Source organism: Hippopotamus amphibius, chromosome X (assembly GCF_030028045.1).
Source record: "Hippopotamus amphibius kiboko isolate mHipAmp2 chromosome X, mHipAmp2.hap2, whole genome shotgun sequence".
Classification (NCBI taxonomy): domain Eukaryota; kingdom Metazoa; phylum Chordata; class Mammalia; order Artiodactyla; family Hippopotamidae; genus Hippopotamus; species Hippopotamus amphibius.
Window position 1 is genome coordinate 136,177,970 of NC_080203.1, and position 20,325 is coordinate 136,198,294.

General features: G+C 49.2%; 1 protein-coding gene across 3 annotated transcripts in view; it reads left to right on the forward strand.

The window, feature by feature from the left end:
• Positions 1-20,325, forward strand: part of DHRSX (dehydrogenase/reductase X-linked) — a 200,409-nt gene that overhangs the window by 175,207 nt on the left and 4,877 nt on the right. For all 3 annotated transcript variants that reach the window (XM_057717844.1, XM_057717845.1, XM_057717846.1), the window contains exon 6: positions 4,270-4,477. In XM_057717844.1, coding sequence (XP_057573827.1) covers positions 4,270-4,477 — 208 coding nt within the window. The remainder of the gene's footprint in view (positions 1-4,269; positions 4,478-20,325) is intronic.

Genomic DNA, 20,325 nt, shown 5'->3' on the forward strand with positions numbered 1-20,325 from the left:
AATCACTATGGAATTGATTTTAAATTCTTCTTTGAGCTCTGTGATTTTTTTTTATAACCAATATATATTTCTTTTGTTTATTTATTTATTGGCTGCATTGGGTCTTTGTTGCTGAGCATAGGCTTTCTCTAGTTGCGAGCGCGGGCTTCTCATTGCAGTGGCTTCTCTTGTTGCGGAACATGGGCTCTAGGCACTTGGGCTTCAGTAGTTGTGGCTCATGGGCTCAGTACTTGTGGCGCATGGGCTTCGTTGCTCCACGGCATGTGGGATCTTCCCGGACCAGGGCTTGAACCCATGTCTCCTGCGTTGGCAGGCAGACCCTTAACCACTGCGCCACCAGGGAAGTCCTGTATTTCTTTTATAATAATGAAAAATTGATATTATCCTTAAAAAGTTCTCCCAAAGTATATATTTGGTTCTACAGAAGGGGACCAGACCAGCCCCAAATGTACCTCTTTGATACATGGAATCTTTTGAGCCAAAGGCAGCTGAGAGCAAGCAGACCCAGGAAACACTCTTGACTCCCCCCCCCTCCATTGTCTACAAAATAAAGTATCAATTTACCGTTTTGTAAAGGAAATTTGCATTTATGCAGGGATTTTCCGTTTGTAATCATGTCTCCATACCAGGAAGGGAGCTACTCCTGGACATGCCTCTTTTCACCTGAGAGACTCCTATCTGCATAACAAGACAGTCCTTATGTATCACACATTTCCTCCCTTCCCATAACCTACCTCCTTTACCCAGAATCCCAAAACCCCTTTTCCTCTGTTTAGCCTGAGATGGTGAATAAGCCCGCATTATCTGACTGCCTCCTTGAACCACATCTTTTTGGGGAATTCCTGTGTATGTGTATGTAAGTAAAACTGTTTTCTCTTGTTAAACTGTCTTTTCGCAGTTTGAGTTCCAGGCCCCAGCAAAGAACCTCAGAGGATGGAGGGCAGAGATTTTTTTTACCTTACGCTTCTTTATTAAAATGTAGGTCTTAACTGTGTATATTTTAAAAAGTAGAAATATGTGAGTGTGCGTTTATTGTCATAGGCGATAGTAATTTTTTCTTTAATGAGAACTTGAAAACCTCACCTGCTTAGCGGAAACAGATGACCTGCTACATCCCTGGCATCTTGCTAGGCAAGGGGGCCCTTCCTGACCACGTCTACTTAACACCTGGTCTCAGGTGGCTCAGTGTAATTCGTGCAGTGGGCATAGATTGGCTGTCAGGTCAATGCCAGGTGCAGACCAAGGACAGTCTTCAGTCTTGTAAACATCACATACTGTTTACGTGAAACACAGGTGTCAAAACACCTAGTGTCCTCTTCCCAACCAGAAAGCCGTGGTGCTGCAATTTAGGATAGCATTTCCCATCTCTGAGTAACGTTTTCCTAGGTTTTTAATCAAGGACCCCTTTGAGAATTATTGAGTCTTTGATTCAATACACAGGTTTGCATAAATTGTGTGCAAAATATCATTCTTCACCTTTCCTTCTCTTGTCTGTAAGGTAGAGAAAGTAATGAGGGTCTGAAGATGCCAACCCAAAACATGCCACTTTGACATGCAGATTATTTTGAGCTGGAGGCCATTGAGAAGCAACAGATGCAGAAATATGCCTTTCTGGAGCCTCTGTTATCTGACTAAAAGCAGAAACTTCTGAGACGTGAGGATTGCCCAACTCTTTGGGGTTTTCTTTTCTGTGACGCTCCCCACACATGCAAAATTAGAAGTAAAATTGGTATGTGTTTCTCTTGTTCATCTGCCATTGGTCGGTTTAACTTGCATGCTCCAGGTACAGAACACAAAAGTATAGGAGAAAATTTTTCCCTCCCTGACAAAAAAGGCTGGCACAGTACTGTCTCTACTTTTGTTTCAGATTGACCTTCAAATTATTTACGAAGTAGTTACAGCAACAAATTATTATTTATTGAAAGCAAACATATATCTTTATGGTTTCAGTTCCACCTTTTGGCACCATTTATTACGAAAGCAGCGTACTAAAAATCTCATGTTTCGAATCAAGCCGTGTAGACATTTCATGAATGTCTTCTACCTCTGCTTTAGTTTGTAGATTGAGTCTCCCTCTCCGCTGCCTTCTCTCTGTTAAAATTGCAACGATCGCTTCATCGTTTTAAACACCAAGTGTCTCTGCCGTTCCTCGAGGCTTTATTTACAAACCTTCATGGGAAACCATGTCCTCTTATGTATTGGCTTTGATTCTTTTCCATTTCCACTGTGGATGTTTCTTTATCTTTAAATCCACCAGGGAACCTCTCCTGAAATTACTTGTACTCTTGGATTTTTTTTTCTTTCCCTCCTGTAGAGAAATGTATTGACTTTTCCCCCACATAGTATATTTAAAGTATTTCTGTTCTCTCTTCTCCATGCTACCGTAGAAAACCATAATTATATCACTCGGCAGTTTATCCTTGAGGAACCTGCGCACGTATGATTTCCTCTCTTCTTTCTAAATTCACGATTCCTGTTCCCTCCCAAAGAGGCCTGGTAATTCAGGAGCAAGTGCCTGTCATGTGATGTCGAGGTGGCCCGATGCCAAGGGGAACGTTCAGCCTTTATCTCCCCCCCCCACCCCCCACTTAATAACCCCCTCTTTCCTGGACCTCTCTCCTCTCCTGCAGGGAAGAGACAGGAGGAATTTGCCAAAAACAAGTATCTTGACGATAATTTGGGGCTTGTCGTGGATAGGAGGTGGGCATCTGTGCTTGGAACTGCGCTATATTTTTGTCTTAATTCCTCCCTCCGACAAAAGATCTGTTTGGAACTCCTTTGGCAGACGCCCTGCGGCAAGCGTGTCCGACGTCACCCTTGGCCGTGACTCATCTGTCAGACAGAGCGCTTGGGGGTTTATTTTCCAGCTTAAATTGCATGGACCCCAGGCCAAACCTCAGCGTTTGCGTGTGGCCTCTTGTGACAAGGGGCTGTGTGACGGCCACACACCGTGGGAACATGGTGATGAAGGAGAAAGACGGTGCCCAGGAGACAGCAGGAGGCAGGACCGCGTCCGCAGAGGGGTTGATGTGGTTGTCGCATGTTGACAGACAAGCGCCCACATGTGCAATGTTAGAAAATTGAGGTTTTTTTTTTCCGGAAACTCTCACTGGGCCACTAAGCATATTAGGCTTGATTTCTCGGTGATGTCATCTCTTGTACTGTTTTCTATGTTTCAGTATTTCCCCTTTCCTTTTATCATTTTTTCCCCTTCTGTGCTTTCCTTGGTCACATTCTCTCATCTCACTTTTCTGAATCGTTTCGCCCGTGTAGTTCATTTGTTGCAGGTTTTCGTTCCTATTCAGGAAGCATGTTCGTCCGTAAGAGGCGTTGAATTCCAGCGAGCGCTTTTTCTGCGTGTCACGGGATGACGCCGATTTCTTTCTTTTCACCTTTGTGTTAAACTCCCGCGAGGGTGAATTCCGTGGCTGGATTTTCTGCCAACTTAGGAGAGCCTGCTGAGGCTGAGAGTGTAAAAGGAACATAAGATCTGGGGCACATCCAGCCAGAAGAAGGAACTCAGGTGCGGCCGTATTCACGTCCCATAAAGTTCAGGAAAAGGAACTGTCGGCTGGAAGAAAGTGACCAGTTCCTAATGAATGACAAGGAATGGCTTTTAACTGAAAGGCATCCCCGGTTTTCAATATGTTGTGGCACCCCCTCCCCCCCATGAAATAATCTCCAAACCCAGGAGGCAAACACTGACAGGACGGAGCTGGTGATCCTGCATCAGAAGAGGACACGTTTCAGAGCATCTTTCCCAAGCGTTGAACAGGCATTTTTTAAAAAATAAATTTATCTGTCTATTTTTGGCTGTGTTGGGTCTTCATTGCTGCACGTGGACTTTCTCTGGTTGCAGCGAGCGGAGGCTGCTACTCTCTGTTTCGGTGCAGTGGCTTCTCTTGTTGCGGAGCACAGTTTCTAGGCGTGCGGGCTTCAGTAGTTGTGGCACACGGGCTCACTAGTTGTGGTGCACGGGCTTAGGTGCTTCGCGGAATGTGGGATCTTCCCGGTCCAGGGCTTGAACCCGTGTCCCCTGCATGGGCAGGCGGATGCTTAACCACTGCGCCGCTGCATTGAACATTCAGAGGAGAGAGTCTTCAACGAGTTCTTAGAGATGTAAGTAATTCAGTAATGCACGTGAACTGAGGTGCATCTGTAGCTGCCCTCAGCCTGTCCCTAGAGATTTCCTCCTCGGCCAGGCGTCAGGGGGTAGAATCAGGGCCCAGATGCCCGCGTCTCAGACCCTCTCCTGCTTTGCTCCTACAGCATCAGCTACTCGGCGCACGGAGCCTACGCCCAGAGCAAGCTGGCCCTGGTGTTCTTCACCTACCACCTGCAGGCGCTGCTGACGGCCAAGGGCAGCCCCGTGACCGCCAACGTGGCCGACCCCGGCGTGGTGAACACCGACCTCTACAAACACATCTTCTGGGGCACACGGCTCATCATGAAGCTGTTGGGCTGGTGGATTTACAAGGTACGGCTGCGATGGTCGGTGTGTTGCTGTGGCTCGCGTGGTCCGAGGCCACGTGTGCAGAGCTGGGTCTGACCTCCCCGAGGCGGGTGGGCTTTTTGTAGTCGTCCCCGGGGGTCTTCGGAGCGGTGAGCATCCTTGTGGTCTCGGAGCCTGTGGCCCCATCGCCGAAGTGAGAAACACAGAGGTGAAGCCCTCCCCTGTGTATCCACGCGGGCGTCGGCTTTTTTTCACACAGAGGAGAAACTCGATTCGGGGCAGAGGTGGGCGGGGGGCCTGCAGCTGCTCCCACAGACCTTTGTTCTGCAGGTATTTCCGAATCGGGTGCGTTTGGTTTCCGAGGTTTATCTCTTCAAAGAGGAGACGGCATCTGGGCTCTCGTTCTGGTGTGTCTGTGACCCTGGTTTCCCTCCTCTTGGAAGGACACCCCTTGTCCCTCAGCCCACCCCCCCCCCCAAAGGGAAAGCCCGTGTGTCATCCCCTCCTGCCTCCCGCCGCTTCGGGAACGTCCCTGTGCGCCGCCCGCCCGTGTCTGTGCCGGGCCTGACACAGTGCCTGACACAGTGCCTCCACGGAGCCTCTGTTTTCTTTCTAACTTTTTATTTTATATTGGAGTAGAGCTGATGTACACCGTGGCGGTAGTTTCAGGTGTCCAGCAAAGTGACTCAGTTCTACCTGTACGTGTATCGATTCTTTTCCAGATGCTTTTCCCGTGTAGATTGTTACAGAATATTGCACAGAGTTCCCTGTGCTACACAGCAGATCCTTGTTGGCGATCTATGTTATTTATTTTTTAATTTTTTGAGAACTTCTGTTGAGATATAATCGACATACCCTAAGCCGCATATATTTAAAGCGTACAGTTTGAAATTTGTTTCTCTCGTTGGTAATGTGCACGTGGCAATCCCAACCTCCCGATCCATCCCGACCCCACCCCGCTCGCTTTCCCGCCGTTGGTTATCTCTCTTAAATACAGCAGTGTGTACGTGTCAGTCCCGATCTCCCAATCTGTCTTTGCCCCGTCTTCCCCCCGGACTCCGTCTCTCAGCGTCTCTCTTCACCCTGCAAGGCATCGTCCCCCCAGGGGCCCCTCGCAGGACTCATCTGGGTACCACGAACATCAGCCGTGCCCTCCCCACGGGTACCGGGCACCCAGGGGACCGCAGGGGCGGGGCCGGATATCGGGAAGGGCCCGGCTGGCGGCTCTCGAACCACACGTGAAGCAAACACTCGGGGTGAGGACGGTAAGTCAGAGCCGGGGACCCACAGAAGGCTTGGCGAGATGCGCCCGTGCCCCACGAATGTGGCTGAAATGATGCAGAAGTGAGAAGTGAGGAATTCCAAGCCCCCCGAATCCCACCCATCCGAGGTCCCCCCTGTTCCTGTTTTGGCATCCATCCTGCCCCATTTGCGCACCGAGAGGGAGCCCTGACGACCTAGTGTGCAGGGGTCTCGCTTTCTTTCTTTTTTTTAAAGGTTGGACTCCGTGTATAGCTGCTATAAAATATCGGCTATGTCGCGTATGTTGTGCAGTCTATCCTTGTAGCTCATTTTATACCTAATAGTCTGTACCTCTTAATCTCCTGCCCCTGTGATGCCCCGTGGGGTGTCAGTGTCTAGATCAGACTTCCTTTCTGGTGCATGGAGGTTGCTACCGTTTCACCCGGATAAGTTCAATAATCATTAAAAAAAAAAAAAAAAAGTTAACATCCTGTCCATCGCCCTCTGTGTAAGATACAGGCTAAAAACAGTTCCTTTATATACATGTAATCCCCCGGTTACCCAAAGGGGCCCGTAAAGACCATGACTGGCGCTATTTTAGTGTCAAAACTGGAGGCACAGGGGTGACGTTACCTGCCCAAGGAGGCACAGTGCCCTTACACATGTTTGATGTTTCTGTGATATTTTTTTTCTATAAAAAATTTTTTTTGTGTATTTTTTTTATTGAAGTATAGTTGATTTATAATGCTGTGTTAGTTTCAGCTGTACAGCAAACTGATTCAGTTATATATATATATATTATATTGATATATATTCTTATTCAGATTCTTTTCCACTATAGGTTATTATAAGATGTTGAATAGAGTTCCCTGTGCTGTACAGTAGGCCCTTGTTGTTTATTTTGTATATAGTTGTGTGTGTATGTTCATCCCAAACTCCTAATGTATCCCTCACCCCCTTTCCCCTTTGGTAATCCTAAATTTGTTCTCTAGGTCTATGAGTCTGTTTCTGTTTTGTAAATAAGTTCATTTGTACCATTTTTTTAGATTCCGCATATAAGTGATCTCATAGGATATTTGTCTTTGTCTGACTTACTTCACTGAGTCTGATCATCTCTAGGTCCATCTGTGTTGCTGCAAATGGCATTATTTCATTGCTTTTTACGGCTGAGTGATATTCCATTGTACACATGTACCACATCTTCTTTATCCATCCCTCTGTGGATGGACACGTAGGTTGCTTCCATGTCCTGGCTGTTGTGAATAGTGCAGCTATGAACATTGGGGTACGTGTATCTTTTTGAATGATGGTGTTCTCTGGGTATATGCCCAGGAGTGGGATTGCTGGGTCATATGGTTTTTCTGTTTTTAGTTTTTCAAGGAACCTCCATCCTGTTCTCCGTAGTGGCTGCACCAGCTTACATTCCCACCAACAGTGCAGGAGGGTTCCCTTTCCTTCACACCCTCTCCAGCATTTACTATTTGTAGACTTTTTGATGATGGCCATCCTGACGGGTGTGAGGTGGTATCTCGTGGTTTTGAGTTGCATTTCTCTAATAATTAGCAACGTTGAGCATCTTTTCATGTGCCTGTTGGCCATCTGTGTGTCTTCTTTGGGGAAATGTCTGTTTAGGTCTCCTGTGTGATTATTTCTTTAGGATAAATTCTTAAAAAGGAGTTTGTTTATCTAGAGACGATGCACATTTAAAATCTGGTACCCAGATTCCCACAACACATTTCCGCTGATAATGTTCCAGTATGTTGCCCTTAGGCCATCTGTTGTCCCACGTAACTGCGTTGTTTTTTCCATTACCAATAAGACTGTGTACTGCAGAGTATCTGCTGCTTGTTAGAATTACGTCTTTCTCCCTCTGGCCGGCATCTTTCCGTGGGAGGCGCTGATCTGCTTCCACAGTCTTGGCGGGTGGACCGTGTTCGTTTCTTCCTCCCGCAGGGTCGCAGAGATCAGAAACTAAGATCGCCAGAGCCCCGGAGGGAAGGGCGGGTGCCGTCAATGACAGTTCGTCTCGCGAGTTCGCCACCTCTGGGCTCTCCTCCGGCCAGAATTTGGGGGCCACCCACGGAACCCAGCTTCTGACAAATGCAAATTGACAGTTACAACCGGGCCCCAGCGCCGGCTGACACGAGTTGTAATTACATCTCCATCACCAGGACATCAAAACCCACCTCTCCTGAGTCACTCGGTTCCCCTCTGTGGTTCCGTTGAGAGTCCATCAATAATTTCCCTTTGTGAATATGACAACTTGTGTGAATTGTTGGCTGCTGTTTTCTGGGGACACTCGTGTGTGTGTGTGTGTGTGTGTGTGGGCGGGGGTTCAGAAAAAGCTTTCTGTATTTTAGGGAAATAACCCCATGTTTCATCTTCCACGATTTGTCCCCAGAATTCTTGTGCCTTCTGGCCTTAGAGAAAGTACTCTTTGCCAGAATGAATCAAGGAGTTAACATTTTTTTGTTGTTGTAAATCGTTTTGTTGTTTAATTTTCATGGTTTCTGGGCCGGCATCGTGCTTAGAAATTCACCTCCAGTGTTCTCACGTGTGACAACCGAATCCTTAATCCTTAATCAGACACCCCCTGGTGTCTGCACGGGGTGATGGAGGAGGACCGCAGGTGCTCACTCCTGTTCAGGCTGGGACCCCTGGTGTCCAAGAGTCCATCCTTCTCTGCTGGCTGCAAACCACAAGTTACCGTTTCCTGAAACCCCCCCCCCCTTGCTTCCGTCCGTTCTGAATCCACTTTTACTCACGGCATCACTCTCTTGTCTTAACCTTTCCTGACTCTGCACTGATGATTTTTCCGGACCGCCTTTTAGATGATTTTGCAAATCGAGAAAAACGCCATCTAGGAGGAGGAGGTCTCCTGTGTAACCATTTGCTCATATTTTGTACATTTAGGTGATGGTCAGCTTTTCACAACTGGTGTGATCAAGGTTAATTGGTGTAAGAAAAGTTAACTTGGGAGAGGGGATTTTTTTTAATTTATTATCTAAATTTTGTTTTTTTGATTGGAGTATAGTTGCTTTACAGTATTGTGTTAGTTTATACTGTATACTAAAGTGAATCAGCTATACGTATACATCTGTCCCCTGGGAGGGAGGATTTTTAACTTAGTTTCAGGGAGCGTTTCAGACGGGGCTGTTCTCTGAATGTAAGTCGTCTGTCGTTTTGAGCACGTCTTTCTTAATGCTTGCGATATTGTGGTTTATAATAAAAAATATCTGTATTTGGTCTTTGTCCTTGTTTCTAGCACAGAGTTCCTAAAACCCTTGAGGTTTCCCAAGCGTTGAGAGCCTGAAAGGTGTCTCTTGTTATGTGAAGGACGTGCCCTTTGGAACTGATGTAAGGATGGTAGCTGGTTGCCAGGGCAACCAGCCAGCGATTAAAGGCTTGGAATTTTCATTCTCACACCCTGACCTCTGCGGAGGGGAGAGGAGCTGGGGGTTGAATCCCTCACCAATGGCCCGTCGTTAAATCAGTGGTGCCTATGTCATGAAGCCTCCTTAAAAACCCACAAGGACAGGGTTCAGAGAGTTTCCGAGTCTGTGCACACAGGGAGGTACCAGGACAGTGCAGCCTGGAGACAGGGTGGGGGTTCCCCTGCCCCCTTCTCCAGATCTCACCCTCTGCATCTCTCCCACGTGGCTGTTCCTGAGTAATCTGCTTTTAGAATAGACCAGTGATGTAGTGAGTAAATATTTCCTGAGTTGCCTGAGCCGTTCTAGCACATTAGCTGAACTCGAGGAGGGGTCGTGGCAAACCTTCCATCTGTAGCCACTGGGTCCGAAGCACAGGTGACCGACCGCCTGGCGTCTGAATGGTGGTGGGGGGAGAGGGGCGGTCCTGAGGGACCGAGCCCTTCACCTGTGGGGTCTGAGGCTCCCTCCAGGTAGACGTGGCAGAATTGAGTTGACTCTTGGGCCCCCCCAGCTGGAGCCACAGAATTGCTTCTTGGCCTCGGTTGGAAGAGCCACACTTGGGACTTGGTGCTCAGAATCTTAGAGCTTTTCAGAGGTGCCTTAGTAATTCTCGGTAAATGCCCATGTAGTTCTCACATTTATCCCTAGTGATTTTATGAAGTGTTGATGTTTGTTTCGATTCTGAATGTGGTGCAAACTCTGAACACAGCAGAATAAATACAACATTTGAAAGTCAATGATAAATGAGTACACACGTCGTCACAGCATCTGACCTGCCGTGCTTTTCTCCAAATGAACTTCCTTTTTCCCCTGAGAGGTAACCCCTATCCCAGGTGTGGTGTTACCCATTCTCCTGTTCTCACTACACCTGTGTGTCTATGAAATTTAACTTTGCATTTTCCCATCCTCATGTAAGTAGACTAATATCTGTGATTTGTTTTCTTTGCACCATAAATTAGTTTCCTGGGATTGTTATAATAAATGACCCCAAATCCGGTGGGTTTGAACCACAGACATCCACCCTCCCCCAGCCCTGGAGACCAGGTGTCTGAGATCAAGGTGTGGGCAGGCTTGGTTCCTTCTGGAGGCTCCCGGGGAGAGTCCTTCCCGCCTCTTCCAGCGTCTGGGGGCTCCAGGTGTCCCTGGGCTGGTGGCCACCTCCCTCCCGTCTCTGCCTCCATCTTCACGGGGCTTCTCCTCTGTGTCTGTGTCTCTCCTCTTCTGTGTCTTAAAAGGACGCTGTCATTGGATGTAGGGCCCCCCTCCTCCAGGCGGACCTCCTCTCAGACCCTTCACATCATCACATCTGCAGAGACCCTGTTCACAAATAAAGTTCCGTTCGCAGGTGCCAGGGACTAGGACTTCTACATAACCTCTGTGGGGAATTGCAGTTTATCCGAGCACACGTAGTATGAAACGTTGGCGATCTGCCCGCGTTGATGTGTGTAGAAGTAGGTTGCCGACTTCTGTCCCTGAGAAGTGGTCCACCTGCACGTACAGCATGGTTCAGATTCATTCTCTGGGTCAAGAGACATTTGGGCTCTTTCCGGTTCTTTCCTGTTCCCGGCAGCCTCGCCCTGACAGGTCCCACACGGGACCTCCACGTCTCACTTTCTCTGCGGGACAGTCCAGCCCGTGGCATCTTAAGGCTAGAAGGTTCTCACAGGTGCACGTTTTCCGGGAATTCCGTTTGCTTTTCCGGGAATTCCGTTTGCTTTTCCGGGCAGCTTTCCCGGCACAGGCTCCAGGTGGGGAGAGTTCCCGGTGGTTTACGTCTTCATCATATCCGCCCCGTGTTCCACGCTTTCCGTCTCTGCCAGCTTGGGTCACCTGCCGAGCTCTGCAGTGCTGGAGCGGACAACAGCATCTGCTGTGTTGGAATTTGCATTTTCCGAAACATCCGTGCGGTGGAACGGCCTCCGTGGGATTATTTGTCATCTGAATGTTGGCTTCTTGGAAATGGCTAGGTGTGACTCCCCCTTTTTCCCAGGGGCGTTGAGCCTTCCTCTGTTGGATTCGTCTGTGTTCTTTGTTCCGACTGCTCATTTCTATCCATTATACGCGTTGCTGGTAGTTTTCCCTCTGTATTTTCTGCTTCAAGAAGATACAAGAAAGTAATATTGTAGAGCCATAAGCAAAGATACTAGAATATACAAGATAAATGTTATGAAAATGGAGAAACAGAACACAGATATGGTATCTGTGGGTATATCCACACACGTGTACATACGTATACACGCAGTAGGCGGCATGTATCACGTGTGGAACACATGTTCACTTATAACCTACCGGACGCACATAGATATAGGGGAGGGTATTTATTCCAGGGCCATGGTTCCTTCCCAGGTAATTTTGATACAGTGAGAAATATTGTTTCCAAAAATTCTATCACGTTATCAGAAGAATCACATTATAACAGTCTCACCGAGAGCAATCTCCGGTATCCTCTGAGCTTCTGCGGTCTTGTGGTGATGGCTTTACGATTCATTGTATATGGAAAGACGGAAATATAATTTCAGAATATAGAAAAACAACCTTAAAGAAAATGAGCGCCTATTTCATTGAAAAAACAACAAAAAAGTGATTTTACCAGTCCCATCATTGACATGTTCTACTTCCTAGTGGATTTTCAGTCCTGATTGTTTTTGAGCCATATGCTCATTTAATCTGCCAATACCGATCAGACGGCCTCCTTCGAATATCCATGCGTCTCTTGAAAATGTCCTCATCTACTCTATAGGCGATTAAATAGAAGCTCACATATCATTCGTCCTGAGAGCTAATTTATTATTTTGGGGGGAAAACATCTGATGTTTCTCTGTGAAGAATACTAGTATCTATTATCATTGGTATACTGTACTGTATTATATATATGTTGTATATCATTGCTATCTTTTTTATATATAAATTTATTTTTATTTTTGTCTGCATTGGGTCTTCGTTGCTGCATGTGGTCTTTCTCTAGTTGCAATGAGCAGGGACTCCTCTTTGTTGTGGTGTGTGGGCTTCTCACTGCGGTGGCTTCTCTTGTTGTGGAGCATGGGCTCTAGGCAGGCAGGATTCAGTAGTTGTGGCTCTCAGGCTCAGTAGTTGTGGTGCACAGGCTTCGTTGCTCCGCAGCATGTGGGATCTTCCTGGCCCAGGGCTTGAACCCGTGTCCCCTGCATTGGCAGGCAGATTCTTAACCACTGCACCACCAGGGAAGCCTCTATCTTACTTTTAAAACAATAAAGTATGAGTATAATTTTATAGAAAGCGGACCTGTGGGGGACAGGGTTAGGCAACTGTGGGTTGGCCGCATGGTTTTGTAAATAAAGTTTTATGGACACCCAAGGCTGCTTTCCTGTTACAGAGGCAAAGCTTAGTAGTCACAACAGAGACCAAATGGTGCACACGAGTCAAAAGTATGAGGGTGAGTCAATAATTATCCGCACTCTGGCTGTAGAGTTTATTTTAATTAACTTTTACAAAAGACAAATGCATCGTTTTCCAACACAGTCTCCTTGCTTTTCAATGCACTGTGTCCATCTGTCCACAAGCTTCCGTATCCCCTCATTAAAAAGATGTTTTAGGCTGAGCCCTGAACCACGCATGCACCGCTGTCTTCACGTCTGCATCAGAAGGGAATCTTTGTCCTCGTAGGGCTGCTTTCAGGGGACCAAACAGGGGAAAGTCCGATGGAGCAGGATCAGGACTGTAGGGAGGATGCCTTAACACCTCAAAACAAAGTTTTCGCAGAGTGTCGACAGGGTGGGCAGACGTGTGCAGACGTGCACACCCTCAGACCGCAAACAACGGATCCCTGCACGCTGCTCTTCCGTGCACATCACAAGTGGGGCATCCACGTTTGCTGGCACTGCAGTCACAAATGAACGGATGGAACACGTTCACACCCACACAGCGGTGACGGGGGAGACCACAGCCTTAAAGGGAAAGCGCTGATTTATGACTCACCCTTCGTTTGAAGACGAAGTAGGCTGGCTCTGACCTGGAGCGATGATTGTATTTTAGTTTCCCTTTGCCCCCTTATTTGGGTAACGTGGATCCGTACCTTCCCTAGAGGGGCTGGTCTGTGTTTCTAGAATGACTCTGACCATCATGCAGCCTTTTTCTGTGATGCACTGTGGGTTTCTGTTTCCCAACTGCTTCACTGAGGACTTTCTTATGGATATATACCCTAGAGCTGGAGCTCCTGTTTCTGTGCTGTGTTTGACAAGGGTGGATGGTAAAGTTTCATTGATTTGTTAAAAAGAAAGAAGGAAGGAAGGAGAGAGAGAGAAAAAGAAAGAAAATGAAAAGAATTAAGAAGCCTTTTCTAAAAATTTTATTTGTTGGCTGTGTTGGGTCTTCGTTGCTGCACACGGGCTTTCTCTAGTTGCAGTGAGCAGGGGCTACTCCTCATCACAGTGTGTGGGCTTCTCGTTGCGGTGGCTTCTCTTGTTGCGGAGCACGGGCTCTAGGCGCACGGGCTTCAACAGTTGCAGCACGTGGGCTCACTAGTTGTGCCTCATGGGCTCTAGAGCACAGGCTCAGTCGTTGTGGTGCACGGGCTTATTTGCTCCACAGCACGTGGGATCTTCCCGGACCAGGGACGGAACCCGTGTCCCCTGCATTGGCAGGCAGATCCTTAACCCCGGCGCCACCAGGGAAGCCCCTAAGGAGCTTACTATTTCCTTTTCTTATGCTTCAGAATAGTCTGATCATCATGAGAAGGTTTTGAACATGGGCACGATTCCCTCGGGAAACGCTCAGGGGTTGGGGGTTTCAGGGGGAGGAATTCCAAATGTCTTTCATGCTCATTGCTTTGTTGAGGGCTTCCACCTCTCCTGGGGTCTGTTCTCACAGCATCCCGCCTTACATCAATAGCATTGTCTGTTGCGTCAAGTTATAGAGTGAATGAATGTGGTTACGAAGTCTCTTTCCTCAGGCTCAATTTTCCTTGTTTGCTCCTGATTCGAACTGAATAAAATCAGTGACTCCCCTTCCGCTCCTTTTAGACCTTCCTTAACTGTTTTCAGTTTGCTTTCTCATCAGCTCCTCTTTCGTTCTCGGCATTCCTCAAGCAAAATCATTTCAAAATCTTTCAAATTGTAAGTTCTTCCACCAGCAAAACACGCACACTTGGACGTACCGACTCCCTGTTTGGCCAGGAACCCCTATACATCCCTTGTGTATTCTTCTCTCTTTGTGGTCAAACATTGAGGCTAAACTTTAACCTATGAATTATTTGTTTAAAAAAAAAAAAAATCCTTTGATCACCACGTGACCATTAGGATTTAAAATATGCAGCCACAGGCACTGAGTAATGGTGCTTTTGTATGTAAGGGAGGAAATTATGGAAACTTTAGCGTTACCTAGTGGAAGCCTATCTGTTACCATGGCAATAAAGTAAAACTGATGTGAGTTGTAAAGCGAAAAGGACTGTGGGACAATGGCAGGCTCTGGTGTCATCTTTATAAGGATGAGTGTATGTCATCATTATACATAACTATCTCCTTACATGTATGTGTGTGTGCGTGAATTGTGTATAGTCTGCAAGGATGTGGCCTCTCTGTCCCTGGGGGGTGGGGGTGGGGGAGTCTTCAGGATTTATATGTCTTTGTGTCCCTTTATGTCATTTAATGACATTCTTTCCTATCACTCTGAAACCTCTGTTCTACACCTTATCAAGAGCCGTGAACTTGATTCCAAATTCAGAACCAGTCTCCTGGGCAAACCACTTAGCACCTTGAAAAAGCCTAGCAGGTTGATACATTTATAAAGATAAGAGGCTTCATGCGTTCTTTCTCCCGGCAAATCAAGACCATTGCCTCTGTCTGTGACGTAGGGTCAGGGAAGGTTTCAGAGGGTGTGCGTGCCCTTCAAGCATCTGAGAAGCAGTCAGCAGCTTCATAAATCAACTCCAGCTTCGATACAGAAACCCTGCATCTCCCTTGCCGTCAGGACCCTGCATTTGGGGGTGTCTTCCTGGTTCCCTCCCCTGCTCCTTCAGAATCAACCCGTACCACGAAAAAGCACGATTTTCCATGCTGAGTGCATCTGGTCCCCTGGTCCGGGCTCCTGTCCAATAAGCCCTTTGAAATTCCCCCGATCGGGTCTCCAGTTACCAATGATCACGTCTACCGTGTGGAATGTGTCCTCCTCAGAATAACGTATGTGACTGGCCGTGGTTGGTTCACTGTGCGTGCAAATCCAGCCAGTGAAGACGGGGTATCAGGAAGTCTGGTTCTTGGATGAAGGTGCTGGGCGGGTGAGAGGCTTAAATTAATCGACTGGGCACACATCCAGTGATCCTTCGGTCCCACCTCTGTGTCCCGAGCTGCTCCGTTGTCGGGGACTGAGCATCCGGATGCAAGCATGCTCTCACAACAGCTTCAGAAATGCGACATCCCCATCCCCATCCGCAGAGGGATGGATAAAGAAGATGTGGTGCAGATATACAATGGAATATTACTCAGCCGTAAAAAGGAATGAAATAATGCCATTTGCAGCAACACGGATGGACCTAGAGATGGTCATACTAAGTGAAGTAAGGCAGACAGAGAAAGACAGATATCATATGAGATCACTTATATGTGGAATCTAAAATGAACGTCTCTACAAAACAGAAACAGACGCACAGACCTAGAGAACAGACGTGTGGTTGCCAAGAGGGGAGGGAGGGTGGGGGAGGGAAGGACTGGGAGTGTGGGATCAGCACATGCAAACTATTCTATACAGGATGGATACACAACAAGGTCCTACTGTAGAGCACAGGGAACTCTATTCAATATCCTGTGATAAACCATCAGGGAAAAGAATACAAAAAAAAGAATACACATGTATAACTGAGTCACTTTGCTGTAGAGCAGAGGTTGGCACAACAATGTAACTCAACTACACGTCCAAAGAAGACACAAAACTGTGATGTTGTAGGGTCAGATGCATCCAGCCTACAGAGCATCCCACGCAACGGAGGGCGTAGGGGGAGGGGACCCGAGGTCCGCTGGTTAGCGGCTGCTGTAGAGGTGAAGAGGGGAGAGAAGGGGGTCTTTTTGAAGACAGTTCCAGAGACCACATTGCAAAGTCTTGACTGGTTGATGGTGGAAAGTGAATGAAGAAAGACTCGGGGTCATTTGGGGTTTGTGATGCAGGGAAATTGGGGCACGCGGTGGTGCCGGTCCAGGAAACGGGGGAACCGGCAGGTGGGGACGGAAGATTGATGGACCCTGAGGTGTGTACGCAGGGTCTCTACCTCCAGATGCCAACTGGGCTGCCATGAGCGTGTGTCCGCAGCTCCGAGGGGCAAACGGGAGATGCTGTTGCAAGGATGCCGGCAGGGATGGAGGTGACCCGTGAGGCCATGGGCGTGGGTGACGCACCCATCGTGATGGGGGATGAAGATGGGGGAGGGTTGGGGTCTCTGGAAGAGCCCAGATCTGGCCGTTCCGTGCAGCGCCTCCCCTCTCTCCTCTCTGCCCCTCATTTTCATAATGTGTTAATTCTGGATAATACCACATCCTGTGACTGTTGTACGCATTGCTGACATAATATATGGGAAAGCATTTCCAACACCATAAAGCCCTGTGTAATTATGTAATTATAAGGCATTCATGTTTGCCTCCAACCGCCCGCGGATCTGTTGAGCACTGTGTAAATCCTACCCTCTGCTCTCTTTCCTTCGCTTTTTCTTTTCTTTTTTCCTTCCTGTGCCTGTACCCAGCCACCGACCCCCTGCCCCTGCCTGGTGTCGGCTCCAGGGGCCCAGGGGCTCTTATCTAAATGATCTTTCTTGGCTTTGAGAGCCAACAAAATATTGCTGAGCATTTAATACACATTTGTTGTCCCTTCCGGCTCCAGCAGTGCCTGAGACTCCAGAATGGCTTCACACAGAGAAAAACTTCAGCTGTAAATACACGCAGCTCTCCCCAGCCCCGGGCCGCCCCGGGCAGGCGTCTGTCCTGCAGGGATTCCGAAGTCTCTGATGAAACCCAACACGTTTCCTTGCTGGGTTTGGCTTCACCTTTGAGACGTCTCTGTCCCCTTCCAAGTATGAAAGAGGGATTTTCTTTTTAAGCTGCAGATAAAATGGGGGATGTTATTTATCCCAGAGGGACCACTGCTGAGAGCACCTTGTTGTCTATTTGGATTCCAGCTCTCATTTCCCAGCACACGGCACCCAGGAAACACACGTCATCCTGCGTGCAGCAGTTCTTGTCAAGGAGAGCGGGACAGGGGCAGATAATCCACGTCTGCTGGGAGCTGCAGCAGGTGTGTCTGGGAGGCCCAGCCTCTGTTTTGTTTTGTTTTCTTTTCTTCTTTTTTTTTTTTTTGTTTTGATTTTTTTTTTTTTTTTTTTTTTTTTTGGCTGCACCACGCGGAATGTGGGATCTTACTTCCCCGACCAGGGATGGAGCCCACACCCCCTGCACTGGAAGCGTGGGGTCTGAACCCCTGGACCTGCAGGGATGTCCCTGCCAGCCTCTGTTTTGAAACCCATAGGAGGCACCGTCCTCAGATCACGGTGTCAGAAGGACAAGGATGCATCTTGGATACTTGTCATGTTTATTTAGGTTAAGTATCCTACGGCGGATATGTGAAAGGCTTTATGTAGACTGTGAACTGTGACCTTAATATATGTTCATTCATAAAAGTGAATCATTTTTAATTTGTTAAAAAAAAATCCCTCCACGTTCTCCTCTGTAAATTGGGGTCAGTATTTGCGCCCACCCCGTGGTGTTGGAAGGCAGATGAAATGCGCCGATGTTTACGAAGTGTTTTCCAAGATCCAGCATGGTGTGGGTGCTGCGTGGATGTTTCGGAGACGTGTGTTGAAGGCTTCATCCGGATGGCTGGGGGGTGCTTCAGAAGGATTCAGGAGGAGGGGGTGGTGATACGGGGAGGGGGATGCTTCAGAAGGATTCCCGCATGGTGTTCAGGGCAGTGCCCGGCACAGGAAGACGCTGCTCCCATGGAAGCTGGTTGGACCAGGACTGTGCCCACTATTTTCTGCTGGGTTCTAGCTCAAAGGGATTCATGAAAAATTGGTGATTTCCTCTTTGTGCATTTTCGAGAACACGGAAGACATCCTCGTTCAAGTGTAGAGCTTGGTGTTGGGACGTGTCGTCACCAGCTTGGGCTGCTCCGATAGAGTGCCGCAGATAGGGCAGCTTAACCAGCAGTCCTTTGTTGCTCAGAGTCCTGGAGGCAGGGAGTCTGAGATCACGGTGTGGATAGATTAGCTCCCGGCGGGGCTCTCTTCCTGCCTTACAGATGGCAGCCTTCTCACCGTGTCCTCACATGGTGGAGAAAGAAGCGCTCTGGTGTCTCTTTCTCTTCTTATAAGGTCACGAATCCCATCCTGGGGGCCCCGCCCTCATGACCTCAGCGAACCCCAACCACCTCCCAAAGCCCCCACCTTCACATACGACCCCACTGGAGGTCAGAGCTTCCGTGTCTGAATTCGGGGCTCACGCACGTTCCGTGCACACCAGGGTGTTTGCGTTCACTGGACACCTGTTTAAGAAACGTCTCCCACCTGCCGTGGATGTTGCTGGCCTTAGATCCACTTTGCAGAACCTGGGCATTGGGGGCCGGTCGCCCACGTGAACAGCCGGCCTCTGGGAGGGAGTCGGTCGACAGGAACAACCGCGGGAGCGTGGAAACTCCACGTGCCGTGCAGCCGGGTGGTTTTCCTGCTGCAGCTGGAGTGAGGTGCGGAACCCACGGGAAATACAGACGACTCGGGACCAGAGCTTTCAAGTGAGCGGCCGCCTGCGTGCCGGGAGCCTGTCCCTCCCGTGACTGTTCACGCGGCAGGTGCGGGAAGGTGTGATCACCCCTTCCCCGGAGAGGGGGAGTGTCCAGGGCTGCCGGGGCCGCTGTCACACCGAGCACTTCCCACGGGGATGTTTGCAGTCGGAGAAGAGGGATCATTTGGACGTTGGACCGGCTTGGGCTGCTGTGACAAATACCCCAGACGGGACGGCGTGAACAGCAGACACTTATTTCCCTCCGTCCTGGAGGCTGGAGCCTGAGACCCAGGGGTGGGCAGGGCTGCTTCCTCCCGAGGCCTCTCTCCTGGGCGTGTAGACGGCCGTCTCCTCCCTGCGTCCTCACGTGGTCGTCCCTCTGTGCGTGTCTGTGTCCTGACCTCCTCTTCTTATAAGGACCCCAGTCCTATGGGACCAGGACCCACCCTCGTGACCTCATGTGACCTCCATCCCCTCTTTAAAGACCCCGTCTCCAAATGCAGCCACGTCCTGAGGTGCTGGGGGTCAGGGCTTCAGCATGTGAATCCTGGGGGACACAGGTCAGCCGTTGCGAACACTCTACCCTGTGTCTGGGTCCGCAGGCAGTGACCGGCTCCTGGGAGAGCTGTGGACACGCAGAGACGGGCGCCGTGGCCACTCCCCCCTTCTTGCGTTGCACCCACGGCCGCCCTGCCCTCCGTAGCGTGTTTCCTGCCCCGAGAGCCCCCTTGGACCCAGAAGGCTTCCCAAACCCTCTCTCCCCTCTGCGGACCCCAGCCTGTGCCGGGTCACTTCTGGGGGAAGCCAGCACACGCGGTGGGCGAGAACATTGACCCTCAAGGGGCAGTGTTGGCTCTGGGTTCAAATCCGCTTCTGCAGCCACTGGCTGTGTGCTGTGGACCAATGACCGGACCTCTCTGAGCCTTGCGTCCTGGCCTGTAAGACGTGGGTGTCCGTGTCTGGCCGGTAGCATCACTGTCCCCCTCTGAGTGGTTGCTGTTTTTCACGGAAGTCATGTTTCCATTTGCCGAGAGCTTTCCACGCCTCCGACTTCATTCACTGGTCCCCGTAACCGCTTGGAAAAGCTGCCAGTGGTGTTCCTGGTTTCCAGGTGAGGAAGCTGAGGCTGACGGGGGAAGGGGGCTCGGGCAAGGCCTCCGGGGTCACGACAGGTGAGGCAGAAACTTGAACCTGGGTCCTGGGACCCCCAGTTCTTTGGTGACACCCCCTCCTCCAGAGGATGTGGGTAAACGGCCCAGAGTTACAGTTGTGCGTGTGAGAGCGCGTGTGTGCGTGGGACTGGGTGTGTGCTCATGTGTGGAGGTGAGAGCGTGTGTGAGCCTGTGACCGTGTGTGCGCTCATATGTGTACGCGTGCCTCTGAGCATCTATCAGATGTCCTCCCCTCGCACAGGCTCCGTCGCCCTGAAGGGTGAGAGTTGGGACGGTGACATCGGCTGCAAGGA